We start from the raw sequence: 20,033 nt of genomic DNA on the forward strand, positions 1-20,033 counted from the left end.
TAGGCCTATGTGTGCAATCATAAATTAAATACATTACCGCCCTTTTTAAATTTCTACAAGAATTGCGATCCAGGTCTTTTGCCTTATCGTTGATAATCAATGGTCCGATGCTGAGTTATAGCGTACGTCTAAGCTCGTCTAGTGCAGGGCGATACATTCAAAAATTGTATTCATCTATCACTATGGTAGGCCTACATCACTACTTCTCATAGCTAAGGAATCATCAAGCATGTAGCCTCTTCGGATCACATTTGACCGTATTGACGATTTGTCAACGTAGCCCAATTCGGCGCCTTAAAAGATCAAAAGTTTAAAATTATGTCTGACGACAAATATGATCATGTTGGTACCATAACATAACCAAAACACACATAACATAACGTTACAACGTAACCCAAAGGGAATAATTACAGTGAAAGACATAATTTAGGCGCACTTTGAACCCGACTTTGAAGTTTGAGACACGTTTGTTAAAGGAACTTGTTTTTACAATTGCGATTTGGACATCAACGCATTTTGCTAATTCAGGGACCGTTCAATATTTACGCCAGGGGTGGGAGTTTTGACAAAAACTCGCCAAAAACACTCGCGGTCCCCCTCGTGTCCGCTCAAAATTGTCGCATTCCTTGTTTTCTGCATTTAAAACTTAGCATTCCCCCTCATTGTTCATGTAAAGAGTTCAGATACCCCTTCAAGACTCCAAAAAGATTAAAATTTCCCCCTTAAAACTCCCACACCTCTGGCGTAAATATTGAACGGTCCCCTAGGCCAAAAACTTAGTTTCGGTCGCTTCACGATCAATTAAAAAAAAATCCATGGCGATTAACAAAAAAAAAACACCACATCACAAACGTTTAAAAAAAAGAAAGAAAAGAAATTCGCTAAAATTAATGCAAATTTGAATTTTTAAACATGCGCGTGAAGCTGAGACAATTTATTTGCCATAGGAGAAGAACGGGTGGGTCATTCTGTAAGAGAAGATGAGAAAGAACTCGCACGCTTATTTCGTTTTGTGATTCAGAAGAGAAGATGAAAGAAGAAGGAAAGAAGGAAAGAAAGAATGAATGAAAGAAAGATAGATAGAAAGAAAGAAAGAAAGAAAGAACGAAAGAAAAAAAGAAAGAAAGAATGAATACGCTTGATATTACAATTTGTTTTTTATTTTGTTTCCTGATTCAGTTAAAAATGTAGTTGCCCGAATGACTACACGTTACTCTACGGGTGAAGTATGCGCTGGTGGTGAATGTTCCTCTCTTGATCCAGGTTTGTATTTAATTTTCATTGCCATGACTTGAAATAAAATTTCGTAACAAGCACAATTATCACAGAGCATCCATGGGCTATTCCATTTGAGATCCATGATACACACCCTATGGAAGATACGACCTTAATCGCCTACATACAAACACAGGGAGTGTGAATTTCAAATGGAGTCACCCATTTCATTTGAAATTTGAAAGAGAGTATGGATTTCAACTGCAATAGCAGCCTATTGTCATATTTGCTCAAGAGGTCTTTCATTGTCATCAAAGTTCTGATTTTTACACCATGTGCTTTGATGAAGGAAAATATCCTGCGAAAAACAAGGGGTAGTAAAGGTGCTGTATTTTCGACAAAATCGTAATAAATCTCAGTGTACAGGTTTATCGACCAATCAGATTCGCTGTATGCTTTCAGGGCTTAGCATTTGCCACATCTCCTCTATAATCTCCAGGGCTGGATAAACCAGGAAAAAAAATGAAAGGAAAAAGCTAAATTCGGCTCTGCCAATCTCATGAATTCCGTCACTGAGTTAAATGAACATAAAGATTCTTCTCAACTTTATGATTATAGAAAGAGGTTTAAGGGGGTACTACGCCCCTGCCCAATTTTGTGCCTATTTTTGCATTGTTCTCAAAAATTATAGCGCATTGGGGACAAGTAAGATATGTATATTATAGGGGCAAGGACTACAACTACTGCACCAGAAATTTTATTTTAGCACAGACAACAGTTGTGGAATTACAGTCAAAAATGAGGGAAAACCAATATTTGATCAATAAATCATTAACTACTTGCTTTGAGTTGCTGAATTTTCAGTACAGTAGTTGTAGTCCTTGCCCCTATAATATACATATCTTACTTGTCACCAATGTGCTATAATTTTTGAGAAAATGCAAAAATAGGCACAAAATTGGCCAGGGGTGTAGTACCCCTTAAAAAAAAAACATGGTTAAAATGCTTTATCGATTACATTACTTTTTAGATCTTTACCGTATTATGGCCGAATCTCGTGATTACGCTGAGCTTTATTGGGCTTGGGATGGTTGGCGCGATGCAGTCGGCAAACCAGCGAGAGACGACTATAAGGAATATGTCAGAGGGAAAAACAAAGCTGCTGTTGCAAATGGTATGTTTTCAGTCTGGTACGCGACGAAAATACGTTCGTGACGGAAACCGAAATTATACGGAAAATATATTTTACTTTAATATCAGATTTTTAAGAAAAAATATGTAAAGCACTACAAAGATGAGGTCATTTCCCACTTGCTTACATATATTCTTGAAGGTACTTTTTCGTTTTTAGCAGTTTGACTGTCGAAAAACATTCTCCAATTGCGAAAAAATACCATGAAACGCACTACACCTTGATATCCCAGAATACATTGGCAACCGTCATATAACGCATACCCGTCAATTTCAGACAGGAACGTATTTTCGTTACGGACCAGATAGGTTATTAAACAATATCCTACTAACATCACGCAACACATAAAATAGGCAGTGGTATATTTGAACCTTGGACATTGGTTTTGCTAATCCAGGCTTCCGCCGGCCAGGGGGTTGCGGGGAGGGGCGGACTTGGACCTACCCAAGTTGTCCCGAGAACACACAGGGAAACAGGATAACCCATTTTTGTGCGAAGTGCCTTTTAAAGGTACATTTCTGCATTAAAATATGTTTTTCGAACCTAACGCTTTGCCATTACCCCTGGGCCTGGATCAGATTTCGGCGGTCTCGTGTCAGTCGCAGGAGAGCAAGTTGCCCCGCCTGTCTCAAAATACCGGGACGTAAAAAAAATGACCAAACTGTATGCTGTTCAGCTTTCTTTGGGTCTGTTTCGGACCAAAACTCATTTTGGCCTACTTCAGTATTCAAAGTGTGGGAGCTAGTCTACCAACGGGACTAATTTGCACTTTTGCCCCTTGCCTAGAAATGTTGCCCGTGACACCACTGTTTATTTGTTTTCAAAACAGATCAACCCGATTCTGGTGCCTATTGGCGATCGGTTTACGAAGTTGACGATTTAAAGGCAGATGTTCTAAAACTGTACAATGAGTTGAAGCCATTTTACCAGCAGCTACACGCATACGTCCGGAGAAAACTTTACAATGTCTATGGCAGTAAATATATCAATCTTGACGGTCCGATACCTGCACATTTACTCGGTAAGTTATTTACATGTTTACTAAGCTCTTATAGCTAGCTAGTTTTGTATAGTCATGGTTTCTTGCCATTTTTGCACTATGACTACATTCAGCGATTTGTGTAACCAGAACACAGAATCGAAAATTCATCAAATTTAAGATTTCTGCTTTTTTAAACAAGCATAGACGTGCTGCGGACAAATGGCAAAAGAGAAAGCAATCAGAAAAAAGACACCAAAAGGAAGATAAAATCCCGGACGTAGCGTTTTCCATCCTTCGCAGCGATTTTCCGTTGTCCATAGCGACCTTCGGGTCTTTCCGCCCAAATGATCTTCTTTGTCCGGGACTTTGTACGTCTTATGCAGCGGACGACGCTACGGCAAATTGCTTCTACAGAAATTTACCGGCTACGTCTGTCGCGTAAAACGCATGCAAGAAGTCCGACTATATATTGACCATAGAGGCTGACATATAGACATCTGCCACATTAAAGAGTCAGTGGGTGTCTCACCTTGGTCTGGGGGCGGACATTTTATAAATGAATTTAGAAGAGCACAACGACACCACTTGCATTTCATCCCAGATGTTAAATCTACATCATATGCAAAACTTGAGGAAAAACGAACGAGTCAGTTTTATTTTATGGCCATTTGTCTATACCTAGTCTTTACATGTAGCCTGTTGAGGGCGCTATAACCCCCATTTTAGGAACAAAAATGTGATTTTAAAAAAACTGACCCGTGCGTATTTTCTAAAATTTTCAGAGTATATAGTATGAACAAAGAACATGTAGAAATATAATCAAGTAGTTGCCCTACCTGCTCTTCTCCGAAAAAATAAAAAAGTCATATACCTCAATGATAATGATTTATTTCCGCTTATCGGTTACTCAAACCATTTGCGCCATTTTTCAAGTAATCAATCCCATATACCTTCGTTATTACATCAACATGAGATACAGAACCGCTCGCTCCCCACATTCAACCTTACCAGTGTTAGTTATATATTATTTAATGCCTATACACGGCACGCTAAACTGTAACTATGGCTGTGTTCTTATTTTTACATTATAGGTAATATGTGGGCTCAGAAGTGGCGGGAGATTTTTGATATCTGTGAACCTTTTCCAGGAAAACTAAGTGTGGACATTACACCTTCACTGAAAGAAAAGGTATTAAGAGTGACCAATGCTCACTTTCTCATATGATGTCTACTCCCGATTCCAGACAAATAGAGTACTATCTTTTAATTACAAAAATATTATCCTGTTTTGCTAAATATTACCATTGTCGAGGCATTGTCCTCCTGTCCAGCTGTTTGATGGGAATTCATACTATCAAATCCATTTTTGGTGACATACCTGGTTACAGTTTTATGCTGCTACGCATCACTTCATCAGACTGGCAACCTTGCTTCTTCTGTTCTGAAGTTGCTACCGTTGGCGGCGCTAGAAGCTGGTCGAAAACATCCCATAAGCATGATAAGAAATAGTTCCCTTCATCTCTGTTCGTGGTGTTTCGCCCTCGGCACCTGATCCAAACTGCCTCTCTAATCTGTCTTTTGTTCCTGTTGATCTCCCTTGATCTGATATTAGCGCCCTTCCAGCCTATGATATGGTACTTTTGCGCAACGTGGTCTGTAATTATCGATTTATATATTTCTGTGAGCGATTGTTTTCTCTGTGACCGGGTATGAACCCCAAGTGCTGCTTTCTCCGCTTCTCCTTGATGCCCTTTGAAACGCGTGCCGAACAAGAGTGATATTTCGCCAATGTAGGTCTTGTTACAATTCTTGCAAGGGATTTCGTAGACAGTCTGAGGTTTGTGATATGTCCCGCTTGTCGTTGGGGTGACTTAAGATATTGCGAATGTTTTATGTGGTTTGAAGGCCGTCGCCACATCGTGTTTGTTAAAATCCTCCTGGTTTCGTGTGACAATCCTTCAACAAAAGGAACCGCAACTATCTGACCTTTCCTGTTGGTATCCTTTCTTTTTTTACTTTTCTGCTGACCGGTTTTGTCCTAGTGTTCCTTGTTATCGCATTGCTTCAGCGTATGTTTTATTTTACCCTGTCCGCTGGTTCTATGACTACGTTTTCTTTCCTCCATGAGCGTATTCACATCACTGATTTTATGTTCTAATGGATGGTGAGATGTGAAGTGCAAATACTGGTCCGTAAATCATGTCTGCTTGATTCAGTGATGTGGTCCGTTAATTCAGACGTGCTCCCCTTTGTATAATTTCTAGCACATCGTCGACGTAACGTTTCCACATTCTATGTGATGGGGGCTGTAGCTATTGCTTGTTGATGAAGGGAACTATTTCTTACCGAATATTGATGAAGGGAACTATTTCTTACCGAATAGTTTCGACCAGCTCCTAGAGCCGCCAACGGCAGCAACTTCAGGAAAGAAAAAGAAGCAAGGTTGCCCGTTTGATGAAGTGTTGCGGAGCAGCATGAAACTGTAACAAGGTATGTCACCAAAAATGGATTTGATAGCATGAATTCCCATTAAACAGTTGTTATTGACAATCCAGATTAACTTAATACAACAAACATTTATGTCCTTTGCCGGTAACACACTCAGAGAAATATTTACAAAACATTATGTAAGTATAGAACCTCATAATAATTAAGTAAAATTTACCTCAGAACTATGTAATATTTACCGAATTATGTAAAATTTTAATTAATTTGGGTAAAATTAATTAAAATTTTACATAATTTTGGTAATTATTACATAGTTCTGAGGTAAATTTTACTTAATTATTATGAGGTTCTATACTTACATGTTTTGTAAATATTTCTCTGAGTGCACTTACATGTCCACTAGTTTGGTGCTAACGCGCTAAAAGTATTTTTTGTTCTCAATCGAAAGCTTTTTTTAACCTTTTTAAATCTTCTTTTGGATCATAGATTAAGAAAATAGGCACAAGCCATTTTTCGGCCAATTTTTCAATTGAATTTGTCAAAACCATCATTTTTTTGATTGGATCCTGTGCCTCTCGTTCCCTGGTGACGTTACTGTCACGGTAGGCCTAACTGAGAGAACGGGAGGAGAGATGAATGACGACTAATTAAATACGTACGTTTAGATGTTTTTACTCTAATCATACGTTGTAAAATTTGCTTTTACCGGAACAAAATAGGGTTACGACGCACTTCGGATGTTTGAGACAGCAGACGAATTCTTTACCTCACTAGGTCTTTACCCAATGCCACCTGAGTTCTGGAATCATTCAATGATAGTAAAACCAGATGATAGGGAAGTAGTCTGTCACGCCTCTGCGTTTGACTTCTACAACCAGAAAGACTTCAGGTACGTTCTTTGGGAATGCAGTTCAGGTATAGGGAATACTTCCAATTCAATGATTGAGGTGTCAACATACCTTGTTATATAATTGAAGACTGAATTAAAATGACTAGTTTGTGTCTGACGTCAGGACAAAAGCGCGGCGTAATTGGTTACTGACCTGCGCAGTACAGCATTTTTGGTCTTGACAGGACGTCACACACACTAGACTTTTTTTAATTCGGTCTTCAATTGTAGGGACGGATGTTTCTAGTGTTATATTTCACGAGCGCCATGGTGTCATACACTCTTAGATAGCGAGAACCAATCAGATTAGACGTATCACCGTCTCAGTACGCGGGCACAATTTTGTACAATATTACTCCCAACAAGTGATACACAGTGTCGACGTCCTATACGATAAATATAAATTTAATACTCCGTTGGTGAGCGACGGGCGAGTGGTATTTCACCGAACGCAAGAAAAGGAGTTCTATCTGATTGGCTAGCAATCGATCGCTTAGGTCGCTTAGTAGTCAACTACAAACTCAAAACTGAGCAATGTATTCAATTCGATTGAAATCGATATTCTATTATTGACGTAGATAAAGAGAGTGATAGTGTGTCAATAATATACATTGTATTGCACCTTGATTTTACATGCATTCCTTTATATAATTATTTTCTCAAAGAGTTGAAATGATCACAATTTTTAGCCAGGATTTCAAAAGTTTACCGCAAAATTGCAGTTAAACATATCCACAGCAAAATACCGGTCCTCACTAATTAGTGCATTTAATTTCCAGTTAGTTTTTTTAAGATAAAACCTGTGATTTATCTGACAACAAATAAAATTGTCTTGCAATAGAAATATCATATGGGATACTGATATGGTAGGCCGCAACCGCCACAACGTGGAGCTGCTACGCGTAGCTGACTTTTTGCTCCGTGGAGCCAAATTGACCAATCATGATCATGTTAGAGTTTTTCATTACTCGGAGGTAAAACTGGCCAATCAAGTACGACTTACTCATTACGTGAAGCGAATTTATTCATTAAGAATTTGCCAGACGAGCGTCACGTAGTTGCAAGATATCACCGGTCACGAAAGTTATGATTCAAAGTGTAGTTTATGAAAAGTACGAACCGACTTATTATTAAGATGGACATGCACTCATAAGAAACTCATACCGGGACTCATACAGTATTGTACATAACTATATAGCTAGGCAGAGTGGTGGTAAACCATGCACACAGTTCTGCGATCTGCAGTGTATCGCCGGGAGCTAATTTGTATAACTTGCGCGGTGTGGCCTGCGGAATTCGACCTTCAGCAAACTGCAAACCAGTTCGGATTTACTTTATATACTAGTAGTAGGCCATACATACTGTAGTTACTGTCCGTTTTCCTATACACAATACTCAGTGCGCTCACCATTGACGCGTGACCTCTACAAATAGTGTATGTTAGAAGTATAGGCCATTGCCTAGTTGACGTCACTGTGTAAAAAATAACCGGCCAATATTTAAAGTATTCTCTGAAATTCTAGAAAATATAGTTTTGTAACATGTCCTAAATTTTTAGCTAATTTAGGTGTTTGGAAATATTGGTACTTTTGTGTTTTAGGAAGGATATGTAAACGACAGATAACACCAAAAAAAAAGAAATTATTTCTAAACCGTGTTAAGTCATTAAGCTTCTCATTTTCAAGAACGCTGGTTAACAATAAGCAGACTATTGTCTCATTTCGTAAACAAAAGCCCACAGTATTGTTACCTTGCGTTTGCTTTATAATCGTTCACCCAACTGAAACTATAATACCAGCTCATTGCTCATTGCACAGGTAAAACAGACACAAGTGCAGTGTGTATTTAACCAGAGAAGATCTGATGTAACATAGTTGAGCTGTTTTCATTGAGTGTTATCTTGGTTTAATAGCTTTTAATAGGGTTTAAGTCCTTCAAAGGTCGTGGTGAATTCTACTGTAGACATGACTGCATCATGATTATTTTAAAGTCAACAACATTCAACAATATGATCACCGTGATAGTATGACAGTATCAGTACCGTGGGTGTCAGTGATCCTGGCCTGACACAGTAGACAAACAAACAAACAAACACGCCACACACATGACACATGCATGCAAGGTAACATTGACTATACACTAATCAAACAATGGTATTGATCCTGTACAACTGGTCGTGGTTTATTTACAATCGATTCATTTAAAATCCCCATAGTAAACATTAATTTTGGCAAGAGTTTTCTCTCTCTGGACCGAGGATGCATCCACTGGCTCCGCGTAATGAAAAGATCTAACATGATTGGTCAATTTAGCTCCGCGAAGCGAAAAGTAAGCTACGCGTAGCAGCTCCACGTTGTGGCGGTTACGGCCAGCCATATACTGATCATGCGAAAATCGTAAAACATAGAATAGAAACAGTGTGGCAGGCTCTCAAAATCTCAAATTGTATGCTTAGCCTGAGTCGCACGGCCTATCTCGAACAAAATCACCATGCGTAGCTGTTGAAAAACGTGAGGATTCATCGTACTATCACGGCAATTTTTGACACGAAGATATAGGGACGATGACGGTGTGTGATACGCATTTAGTAACCTATAATTGGTGAATGGCGCCCCTAAAAGTATGTAAATGTAAATGTGGAACTGGGAACTTGGAACAATACTCTCCAAGATAACAGCTTACGTGAAGCAGTAGTGTCTTTAAGGATGGCTCAATGAATATCATGAATATTGGGTTATACGCGTTGTGTCAAATATATTTCCACATTTTTTTCTTCCATGCACTAGAATAAAACAATGCACCGATATAACCCAGACAGATTTCCGTACCATTCACCATGAAATGGGACATATACAATACTATTTGCAATACAAGCATCTGCCAGTGGTTTATAGAAGGGGCGCTAATAATGGATTCCACGAAGCAGTTGGCGATGTACTCGCATTGTCGGTAACAACTCCAAAACATCTTCATGCGATAGGAATTCTGGATGAAATCTCGGACGATCCAGGTACGTATGTCATATTATCATTTCATACATTCTTCGAATCACATAGCCATTTGAAAAGGCCGTTAGATAAATAAGCGTAGTGCATAAAATTAATATTGAATAATTGCACGTGCGCGCAGTTCGCGTACTACGCACTGAGTGTTCAAGTCCTGCTGGATTGTTTGATTGTTCTTGAAGGTGGATGCATTGGTATTGGTCAAATGTTCCCAGTATTTTGTTTGTTATATGAAATAGCCCGTTAGATTTTACTTGCGCACAGTTCGCGTACTACGCGCTGTGTGTTCGCGTCATGCTGGATTGTTTGACTTTTTGAGGGTGGATGCATTGATATTGGTTAAATGTTCCCAGTATTTTGTTTGTTATATAAAATAGGAGAAAGTTTTGTCGTTTTTTTGTCGTGTATGAAATAAGTTAATAAATGCAGGTCCCTTGTTAATCGAGAGATTTAATATAATAATGCACTTGCGCTGAATGTTGATGTGTCCAATACTACACCTGTGGGGCTCGTGCATCGGAAGCATTTTAATGCGCGTGCATTATTAAGGGCTCGGATAGTAGACATATCGAATTGCATTATGAATACGAGGGATGTCCTTCCTTTATGCTCTGCTGCGCATATAATTACGCATCTTTCACGTTAACATATCTAGAAAATCCGAATTTTTGTCAGTTTGTGATTTCAATGCACACTGGGTTTTCAATGCGCAGACTGAAGCTTACCATAATCTTTTAACACATATATTCAAGTGCAAGCCTTACAATAGGTTTGTATAGAAACCAAAAATAACGGGATATATTCATGACTTTCTACCCAGGTCGCGATGTAAACATTCATAGATCGAAAGTAATATCAATAGCATATGATACCACCATATACCATGCATAATCTGCCCAATTCAAACCCACAACGCCGCTGCACCTTTTTTTACATATATCACAAGTTGCAGTCATTTCAAATCATCTCATTGCAACTCATTTATAAGCTCTTGTATGTATTTTATGTGGTCTAATAGGAATATGCTCTTATTGCGATTGTGATGTGCTGTCAATTCTATAGACACTATGAGCGTGTTTATAGTGAATATACCGCATTTTGAGTATACCGTACACGATAATCCTTGTATATGTACCGATACTCTTGCTGTTTATAGTGGGACACAGTTACCGCACAAATTATATACCAACTAACATTATCGTACATTTGCAATGACCCCGAGGTCACACGGGGAATGTGTAAATATTGTGGCGCGAGCTATAAAGCTCTATAAACAGACCATTAAACAATATGATCATGGCGGTGAACATGTAGCTTCTGTTTTGATAACTATTGGGGTGAGAATCGTTCCGAATGTCCTGCGTGTATCCTACGCATCATGAAGAAGCTCCTACTTCCGGTAATACCGCACACAATTTATACTGGTGTGTTTATAGTGGGAATATCTCGCCACAATATCCTTCGGTTGAGAAGGATATCGATGTACCGTACATACATATACTGCTAGTGTTTATAGTGGGCAAGTATCCGGATAATCTCTAACCGGGTAGAAATTGTACCGCAATGTACCGCACATCTGCTCCCACTATAAACACGCTCAGTGAGACACTACAAGCTTCATTATTGTTCCCGTCAACAATAGGATTTTAGCTTAGTTAAATGGAATTGGAAAGATATCGCTATAGCTGAATTTATACTACATCACTGAGTGATAGCTACATTTTTAGCCAATGAGATAGGACTCCTTTAGTTGCGTTGGGAAAAGCGAGCTTCCTTTATATTGGTCAAATACTAATCGATGAAAAAAAAATTTACCTGGTGTTGACGCTGTGAAAAACACTTGTAAAAAATCAGTAACGTCGCCCTCTGTTGACAGAATAAAACAATACAAAACTTGATCGCTACTCGCGCTCGGCGAATCACTTGAAGCGCTCCACGTGTTTGATATGAATGGTTTATAGTGCATTGTTATTCGTCCCTCTGCCGAATTCATAACGATATGATGCCAAAAAAACTTACTGCTTATAAATGATGGAATGGCCGACCTTTCCAATAAGTGTTGTTGCATGTCAAGTAAAACTGTCATTTTGTCAGTCTCTTTATTATTCTTTGTACAGAGAGTGACATTAACTACCTCATGAGAGTAGCTTTAGATAAAATCGCATTCTTACCATTTGGACTATTGATGGATATATGGAGATGGGGTATTTTTGACGGGACTACGCCAATCACGAAAATGAATGAGGAATGGTGGAAACTACGGTAAGATATTTTTGAGTATCTTGCAGCTGACTGAAAGGTTTATTATCAGGCACTGACAGCAATACCAGGGGATGGTATTAAATTCTCGATTTTTATGACACATTTAGCTGGTTTGTGATTTGGAAATTAAGGCAAGTGATCCGCATAAGCCTTTTTGAAAAGCTTGAAATATGGTGGGCAGAAAAGGAGAGCATTACTCGTTGATGGTCGATAAACGTCCCAATAAATCGGTAAGTTCTACAGCATAGATATCCATGGCTAACGATGGTTAACTATGGAAACATGTTAAAGGACATCAAGAAAATTTTCTAAGTTATTTATTTTGAGCTCTTTCGAGACGAGTAATGGATATATTCTGTAGATTTAGGTTTTGTCTGTGACTGCTAATGTGAGGCCGTCGTAGGTCGTACGGGGCTCAAACTCGGTGGGTGGGTGTAGTTCTGTCCTGGCAAGAAGAAGTTTATGTTCGTTAAGTCATCCGACCCCGGGCCCCCTCCAAGGGGTCATTTGAGGTCAAATGACTAAAAACTGCCATATGGGCATGAAACTAGGTCCTACGGGACTCAAACTCGGTGGGTGGGTGTAGTTCTGTCCTGGCAAGAAGATGTTCATGTTCGTTAAGTTATCCGACCCCGGGCCCCCTCCCAGGGGTCATTTGAGGTAAAATGACTAAAAACTGTCATATGGGCATGAAACTAGGTCGTACAGGGCTCAAACTCGGTGGGTGGGTGTAGTTCTGTCCTGTCAAGAAGATGTTTATGTTCGTTTTAAAGTCATCTGACACCGGGGTCCGCTCTCAGGGGTCATCTGAGGTCAAATTACTAAAAAGTGTCGTATGGGCATGAAACTTGGTAGGTACAGTCAACATTTAAAACAACATTTTTTGAAGGTCATTTTGGGGTCATCCAAGGTCACCACGGGTCATCTAAGGTCAAATTAGTAAAAACTCATATATGGGTATGAAACTTGGTGGGTACAGTCAACATTTAGAGTTATAAGTTTAGATCATTTTGGGGTCATCCAAGGTCACCCAGGGGTCATCTGAGGTCAAATTACTAAACACTGTCGTATGGGCATGAAACTTGGTGGGTACAGTCAACATTTAGAGCCAAATTTTTGGAAGGTCATTTTGGGGTCGCCAGGGGTCATCTGAGGTCAAATTAGTAAAAACTGTCATATGGCCATGTCACCATCAGCCTGGTAATCGCGCCCAGCCGAGAACCGCCAAATATGGTAACCGCCTAGTCTATTTTAAAACTGATGCATCAATGACTATGTTCATCATGTCATTATTGTATCATTCTCACATACATTAGGAAATGAATTTGGAGAATAGAGGCCTTGCATGTGACATATCATCCCGTAAATATGGCGGACTACTCAAATGCATTCAACAAAAGCATGATTGCAATCAAATAGGTTGATGACAACATTTGATTGAATGGACTGCACTCCGCCATAACTACGGTGAAGGACACCGGCTCAAATCCTTTGTTTGGAGCCAATCGATAATTTCATGCAGGGCCTCTATACTTTCTGTTAATAAAATACTATGCTGACCTCACACTCCAGTAATTTCAGATCATTGAGCTCAGTAATACATCAAAGAATGTCTTCCAATTCATGAAAACAAATAGATAATCTGCATATCGGATTAAAAGCTTGAGGCATTTCAATTGCAAGGCCCATTACTTATACACCACCAACAACATAGGCCTACAAGTGTATATAATGTAGCATGTGCACACATTATCATGTTGTGGATGTTGAATCAAGCTGCAGTGCCTACCCATTTCCAAATAAATGCAGTGACCAACCGGTGTTCACTCATGATTGACGTACTGATCATTTTTGTCAATTTGGGAGGGGGAGGGGTGGGTTCAAAATGACCCCATAGGATTATACGGGGGTAAAAATTTCAAATTGCTCAAATACCCCTTTCAAATATATCAAATTATTTAAATAAATAAATAAATGAATGAATGAATGAATGAATGAATGAATGAATGAATGAATGAATGAATGAATAAAAATAAATAAATGAAAAAAAAATTGAACAAATTGTAGCGTAGCATTAAAATCATAATAACCATTGCTGGCAGGCGGATTCGAACCAACGATATTGACATTACCAGTCTGATGCCCTAACACGGAGCTATGCCATCATCTAGTAATGAGGGTCGAGTTTTTAGCATATACAGTGTTTGTCTGTGAAAATGCCGCCTTGTGAAATAAATAAATATAAAGTCTCAATTTTTAATTTTAATTTATTTGATAATTTTCTAACCTATATTTTCTTTAGAGCAGGGACAAATATTTCCCTTTTATCCAATTTGGCCGCTAAATAAGAATCTACTTCTTTTATTACTGATTTAATTCCGCGATTTGTTCCATTCAGCAATATCAAAGATTAATGTCAAGCATCTCACGACAGATATTTAGTTGGCTTAGTGGTTTTGCACAGTGCTTTTTAACCGGGAGGTACCGAGATCGATTCCCACCTCTGCCTGCAATTTTTTTCAAGACTGGGAAATAATAACCTGACATTCGCCGCTGATATTCGTACTGCAGAAGCGGAGTTGTAACTTGTTAAACTTTGCTCCTTCCGTAAAAGGGTACATTATTTTGGCACTACATTATTTCTTTTTTCCACATTGCTGGTAGGCCCCTATTAAATATCAAATGGTCATAATTGGCGGTCACTTCAAATCATCGCCAACTGAACGAGGTTCAGGAATGTACTCTCATTGTTAATTGTTGGTTAATCCACCACTTGAACAGGACTTAACCAAAGCAAACCAAGACTTAAGCTTTTTTACAAATGCTATACATAAGTATAAGCTTATTATCCTCTTCAACAATAGGATTAAAGATTGGTGCTTGACTGGAATTACGTGCTAGTGTCATTGGTTATTGTTAAAAGGCAATAAGGTGCGTAATTGCAATATTTCCTCTGAATAGGAAAGGCTCTCTACATCGAACCATGGATGCTGGTGGTTCGAATTAAGCCCGATCCTGACTCCACTTCGCAGCGGTATGCGATGCTGCGATGCTTTTCACACATCTCAGCATCCCGCGATGAAATTAAAATGTACAGGTGGAGTCAGTATCGGGCTTTAGGAATAAAAACCCAATTCGAAATGATGCGCTTGAGAATTCAACAATATAAATAATGGTAGCTCTATTATAATACACATTAATGATAAAATTCCAAAATATAATACGTTTTCTGTCTTTGCTTGTCACGTGGTAGCGATTATATTTTTAAATAAGTTTCAAATGAATAACAACAAGACTTAGTGGCCGAGTGGTCTAAGGCGCTAGGCTCATAGAGTACTAAGCGTTGCGCCGTGAGTTCGAACCCCGCCTCTGCCAAACTTTAAAAGAAGTAAATTAAAATTTGACTTTTTTAAATTTCATATTTGGGAAATGTGACTGGGAGAATTTATGTACATGGTGTGGAGTGGTGTGATAGGGCATGTACTTTAACTGGCCGGCGCGGTCCGGTGACTAAGTCTTTATTGGGCGTTTTATCGGCAGTCAACGAGTAATGGCGTAGGCTTTGATTTGGGTGATCTTTCTTCAGCTGAGAAGTATACAAAAGATTACCCAGACCAAAGTACGCCCTCTCCTTTTGTGCCCGCTATACTTCAAAAAGGCTAATAGGTTCATGCTCTTTGATCACAATTTGTAGTGTAATTGTTTTCTTGTGATTTGCTTTATACATAGATTGGAATACCAAGGATTAATTCCACCGACAAAGAGATCGGAATCAGATTTTGATGCTGCAGCTAAGTATCACATCGTATCGGATGTTCCATACGTGAGGTAGGCTGGCAATTCTTCTGTATACATCATTGTAAATTACATGTTTGTAACACGGTTGGTCTGTTAGGACACACGCTATAAGCAGCTCGCTCGTAATCTCATCTGTGAAAAAAGTGACGTAATAAATCGGATTAACTACCATAGCAATAGATGAATACAATTTTGACTATATCGCCCTGCACTACCAGCAGGTTGCACTCTTCACCTGTGTATGTCTGCAATCATAGATTTTGCATTCAATACTATAATGAAAAACAAAGATAAAAAGACTAGTTTGCGTCTGACGTCATCTGTCAATCAAACTCCGAGCACGGTTTGTTTACAAGTGTCGTGATGATATGAGTTGCTGAACACGGCGGTAAAACCAGGCGCCTTATTGTTAATTTTGCACCTTTAAACATACAAACCATCTTAAAAGTTAGGTCTTTATACTAGGAAACTTTCTTTGGTGAAGGCACCATGTCAACAATGCCTAGAAAAGTTGCTTTTTGCCTGGTAATTTTTTCGAATTTTTCGCCATTCACTGCTATTCCTTTTCTCCGATCGGCACCAGTCAGATGAATCGACCTTCCTTATATGCGCTATTAGCCAATCAAGGATCGTAGAGAATTTGATTGACAGTGACGTCAGACGCAAACTAGTCTTTTTATCTTTGTCTTTCATTATAGCCCTACTAGACGGACGGCGTGATTTGTGGTGGTAACTGTTGAGTCCTTCTGGAAGGACTATACAATACCGGTCTTTTCAAAGATACTTATCTTAGAGGTGCCAGTGATCAGAATGATATGATTCAATGCATATATACCTCGTGAACGTTGTAGTGCAGGGCGATATAGGCAAACATTGTATTGATCTATTGTTATGGTAGTTCATCTGATTATTACGTCACCTCGACAGTGAATACATACAAGATTTGACATCAATCTGTGTTAAAAAAATATATACTCTTATGTCGTGCGTGAATATGAAAGAAGTTTCAGCACTTTTACTCAATGCATGTCTGAAACTTAACAACCTCCTTAATACATTATTACATAATCTTAATAACAGATACTTCATAGCTCGCATCTTCCAGTTCCAATTCCACGAAGCCTTATGCAACGCATCCGGACACACAGGCCCATTGCATAAGTGTGATATCTACCAATCACAGGAGGCGGGAAAACTGCTTGGGTAAGATGTGATCACAGACAAAGATATTTTGATTGTATAAGGTTTTAAAAAACACCAGAATGTTTGTCTCGCATACCTGCGCGAATAAGCATGTGAAATTCCTCTTAAAGGAGTATTTCGTGATCCTCATGATCCTAGCATCCTCTATTTATGTCATTTTTCATTAGATATCCACGAAAAAAACCTATTCCCAAAATTTCAGTTGATTCCGATTTTGCGTTCGCGAGTTATGCATGATTATGTGTATTACACTGCTCCATAGACAATGCGTTGTAAATTTCACGATATCTTTGCTAAACGAATTAATCTGCAAGAAATATTTTGTACATAAACATTATGTAGCCATAGGTTTCCAGTGATATAAAAATCTCAACTTTTTTTTTTTTTTTTGGGTGAGGGGGGGTGAGGCTGTGGATCACGAAATGCTCTTTTAAATGTCCTAATGCGTAATCCTATGCGGTAATCCTATGCGCTGGGCCTTTTTACAGGCCTTTTTGTAGTTGTTATAAATTATATTGCGTTATATTGCAAATCTAGAAAAAGTGGCTAAAAGTGGGCTTAAATACACACAAGCATAGATTTATTGTAAAATGTTTGAGAGACAATTTTTTTGCCTATCCAGTCCAGATAATTACTGATTGAACAGTGACGGCTTGGGAAAATGTGAATGAATAAAGACGTCACATAGATACACACGCGAAACAACTGCCGCAAAAACATAGAAGTGACATTTAAAAAAAAACGTATTTCGTTTCAGAGACATGTTGAAGCTTGGAGCTAGTGTTCCTTGGCCTGTGGCCTTAGAAAAGATAACAGGCCAGCGACAAATGTCTGCCTTGTCACTAGTCAAATACTTTGAACCATTAATGGAATATCTGGAGAAGGAAAACGGTAGAAACAATGAAACTATAGGATGGCCTAACAAGGAATGGATGCCTGAAGGTAAGAGACAATAGAAAATCTGCGTAGTAGTTTGTTTGGTCCGACGGTTCGGTTGGTACTGTTGGGTAGGGTTGGCGATCGTTGTTGTAGTTTTGTATTGTGGGTTTTTGTCTTCAGATGCATGTACATACCTCGTAGTATTTTGCGGCATATTTAAGGTAATGAAGGGGTTTTAAGTTTTTTAAAAAAAGGAAACAATTTGTAAAGGTTACGCAAGGTTGAGTAAAATTTAAAAAAAAATACTTCAATGTACGTAAAAAAATTTCATACTTAGAGATAGTTCGTCGTCGCCCATTTCTTTTTAGCCCTGCGGAGCAGCCTTGATGGCTATTGTTTCTTTTTAGCCGTGCAGGGCAACCTTGACGGCTGTTGCTTTTTTGTAGTTTGCCTATGTTTTCCAGCCTTCTATTCCGCCACCCTCCCGGGATGCCTTAACTTAACAATTTAGTCATTTATATATTTTATTGTGTCAAAATAATTTTAGCTTCAAAACGTTTTATATAAGGAATAAACTGAATAACAAAAATATTAGCACTTTAGATAGAAACTGGGTTGAGCATGGATAAAACGTAGATCAATTCTAATTTTTCTTTTCTTTTTCACTTAAACTTGCAGCGCCACCAGCATGGAAAAGCAGCTCAACAAGAACATCGATGGCTACCACTACATTAATTCAGATGTATTTAATTACCATATTATTGACTTATTGTGTTATGTAGATTGCAATGGGTACACTTTTCGCATTGCTCATATTCAAGACAAAAATGTAAGGTCATAGGAGTAAATAAATAATACATAAATAATGAACAATTGATGTAACGATCCATTATTGCCAAAATGATGCATGACGCAAGAAGAGGAAGAAACAAAGGAGAAAAGGGTGACGAAAAGAAACCACAGAGACTATAAGTTTTAGCAACTGGGAAAGAGGTGGGTTTTGAGGAGACTTTTGAAGGAATTGGGGGTATTAGCGTTCCTGATTGCGATCAGTGGGCATTTTGATAAACATCCTCTGGAGGGAGTCCCACTAATGTCCCCGAAGTTGGACCCAAAAATTCGCATACAGTATCTTCGAAAGATCGCTTTCCGATATTAGATCCCTCCATGTTTTGATCCCGGGGGGGGGGCACTCCAATTTGAAATGGATATAGGTGTAGGGCTGACACTTTCGCACCCAGGGGCATTCGGTGAGAGCAAAATGTAAAAAATATGGGGTCATTGGGTGAGAGCATGATTTTTGCCATTCGGTGAGAGCAAAATGTTAAAAATATGGGGTCATTTGGTGAGTGCCTGTGTTTGTTCAGATGGAGACTTTGGGTGAGAGCCGAAAAATTGACAGAAACCTCGAACATCGAATTTCTATTTCTAAATGGCTTCAAATTTCTTTGTTTTTCAAAATAAGTAACAAAATCAGTGATAAATGAAAGTTGCTGTTCAAATTGAACTTGTAAGGGTCTTTGGGTGACAGATCAAATGGAAAAATAAGGGGTCTTCGGCTCGGGTGACAGAGCATGTGTTCGTAAAAAAATATGGGGTCTTTGGGTGACAGCGATGCTGAAAAAGGGGTCTTAACAGCCCTACATACGCGTCACCTCCAAAGTTGGAGTGCCCCCCGGGTTTTGATCAGCGTAACCTCAAGGTTCAAAGCATTCAGCAATGAAAACTGAATTAATTTTTGTTTCACCTATATCTGTAAATATATTACGTGACTTTTTACGATATTTTTATTTACTACCGAGCAATATACGTTGCAGCTTTGCAAATCGAATAAAATTTCACAAGATGACAGAACCCTTTTACAGAAAATGAGATTGAATGTATTTGTTATTACAGCATACACAAATTGACTGCAAGCAGCATTGTACGGTACGCTACTGCAAAATGGCAATTGTCAAGACGATGAGGGCAGGCCATCAGCGAGGGAGGAGCTACACTCGTGTACTAGGGTCAAATCGGGTATATATTCGCTCTGTCGGGTAATTTCGCTCTAATTTATTAGTAGAGAATTAAATCGGTGGGTTTTGAGAGGAAACTTTTGAAGAAATTGGAGGTATTAGCATTCCTGATTGCAATGAATGGTCATTTTGATAAACATCC

General features: G+C 38.8%; 1 protein-coding gene across 1 annotated transcript; it reads left to right on the forward strand.

The window, feature by feature from the left end:
* The first annotated feature begins 1,162 nt into the window (after positions 1-1,162).
* Positions 1,163-19,045, forward strand: LOC140141899 (angiotensin-converting enzyme-like). Its single transcript, XM_072163775.1, has 11 exons — positions 1,163-1,263; positions 2,246-2,389; positions 3,237-3,428; positions 4,481-4,578; positions 6,557-6,726; positions 9,513-9,736; positions 11,849-11,993; positions 15,723-15,821; positions 16,872-16,994; positions 17,752-17,936; positions 18,552-19,045. The coding sequence occupies exons 1-11, from the start codon at positions 1,200-1,202 to the stop codon at positions 18,653-18,655; spliced, it is 1,548 nt and encodes a 515-aa protein (XP_072019876.1). The 5' UTR covers positions 1,163-1,199; the 3' UTR covers positions 18,656-19,045.
* The last annotated feature ends 988 nt before the right edge of the window (positions 19,046-20,033 follow it).

Source organism: Amphiura filiformis, chromosome 20 (genome assembly GCF_039555335.1).
Source record: "Amphiura filiformis chromosome 20, Afil_fr2py, whole genome shotgun sequence".
NCBI classification, from domain to species: Eukaryota; Metazoa; Echinodermata; class Ophiuroidea; order Amphilepidida; family Amphiuridae; genus Amphiura; species Amphiura filiformis.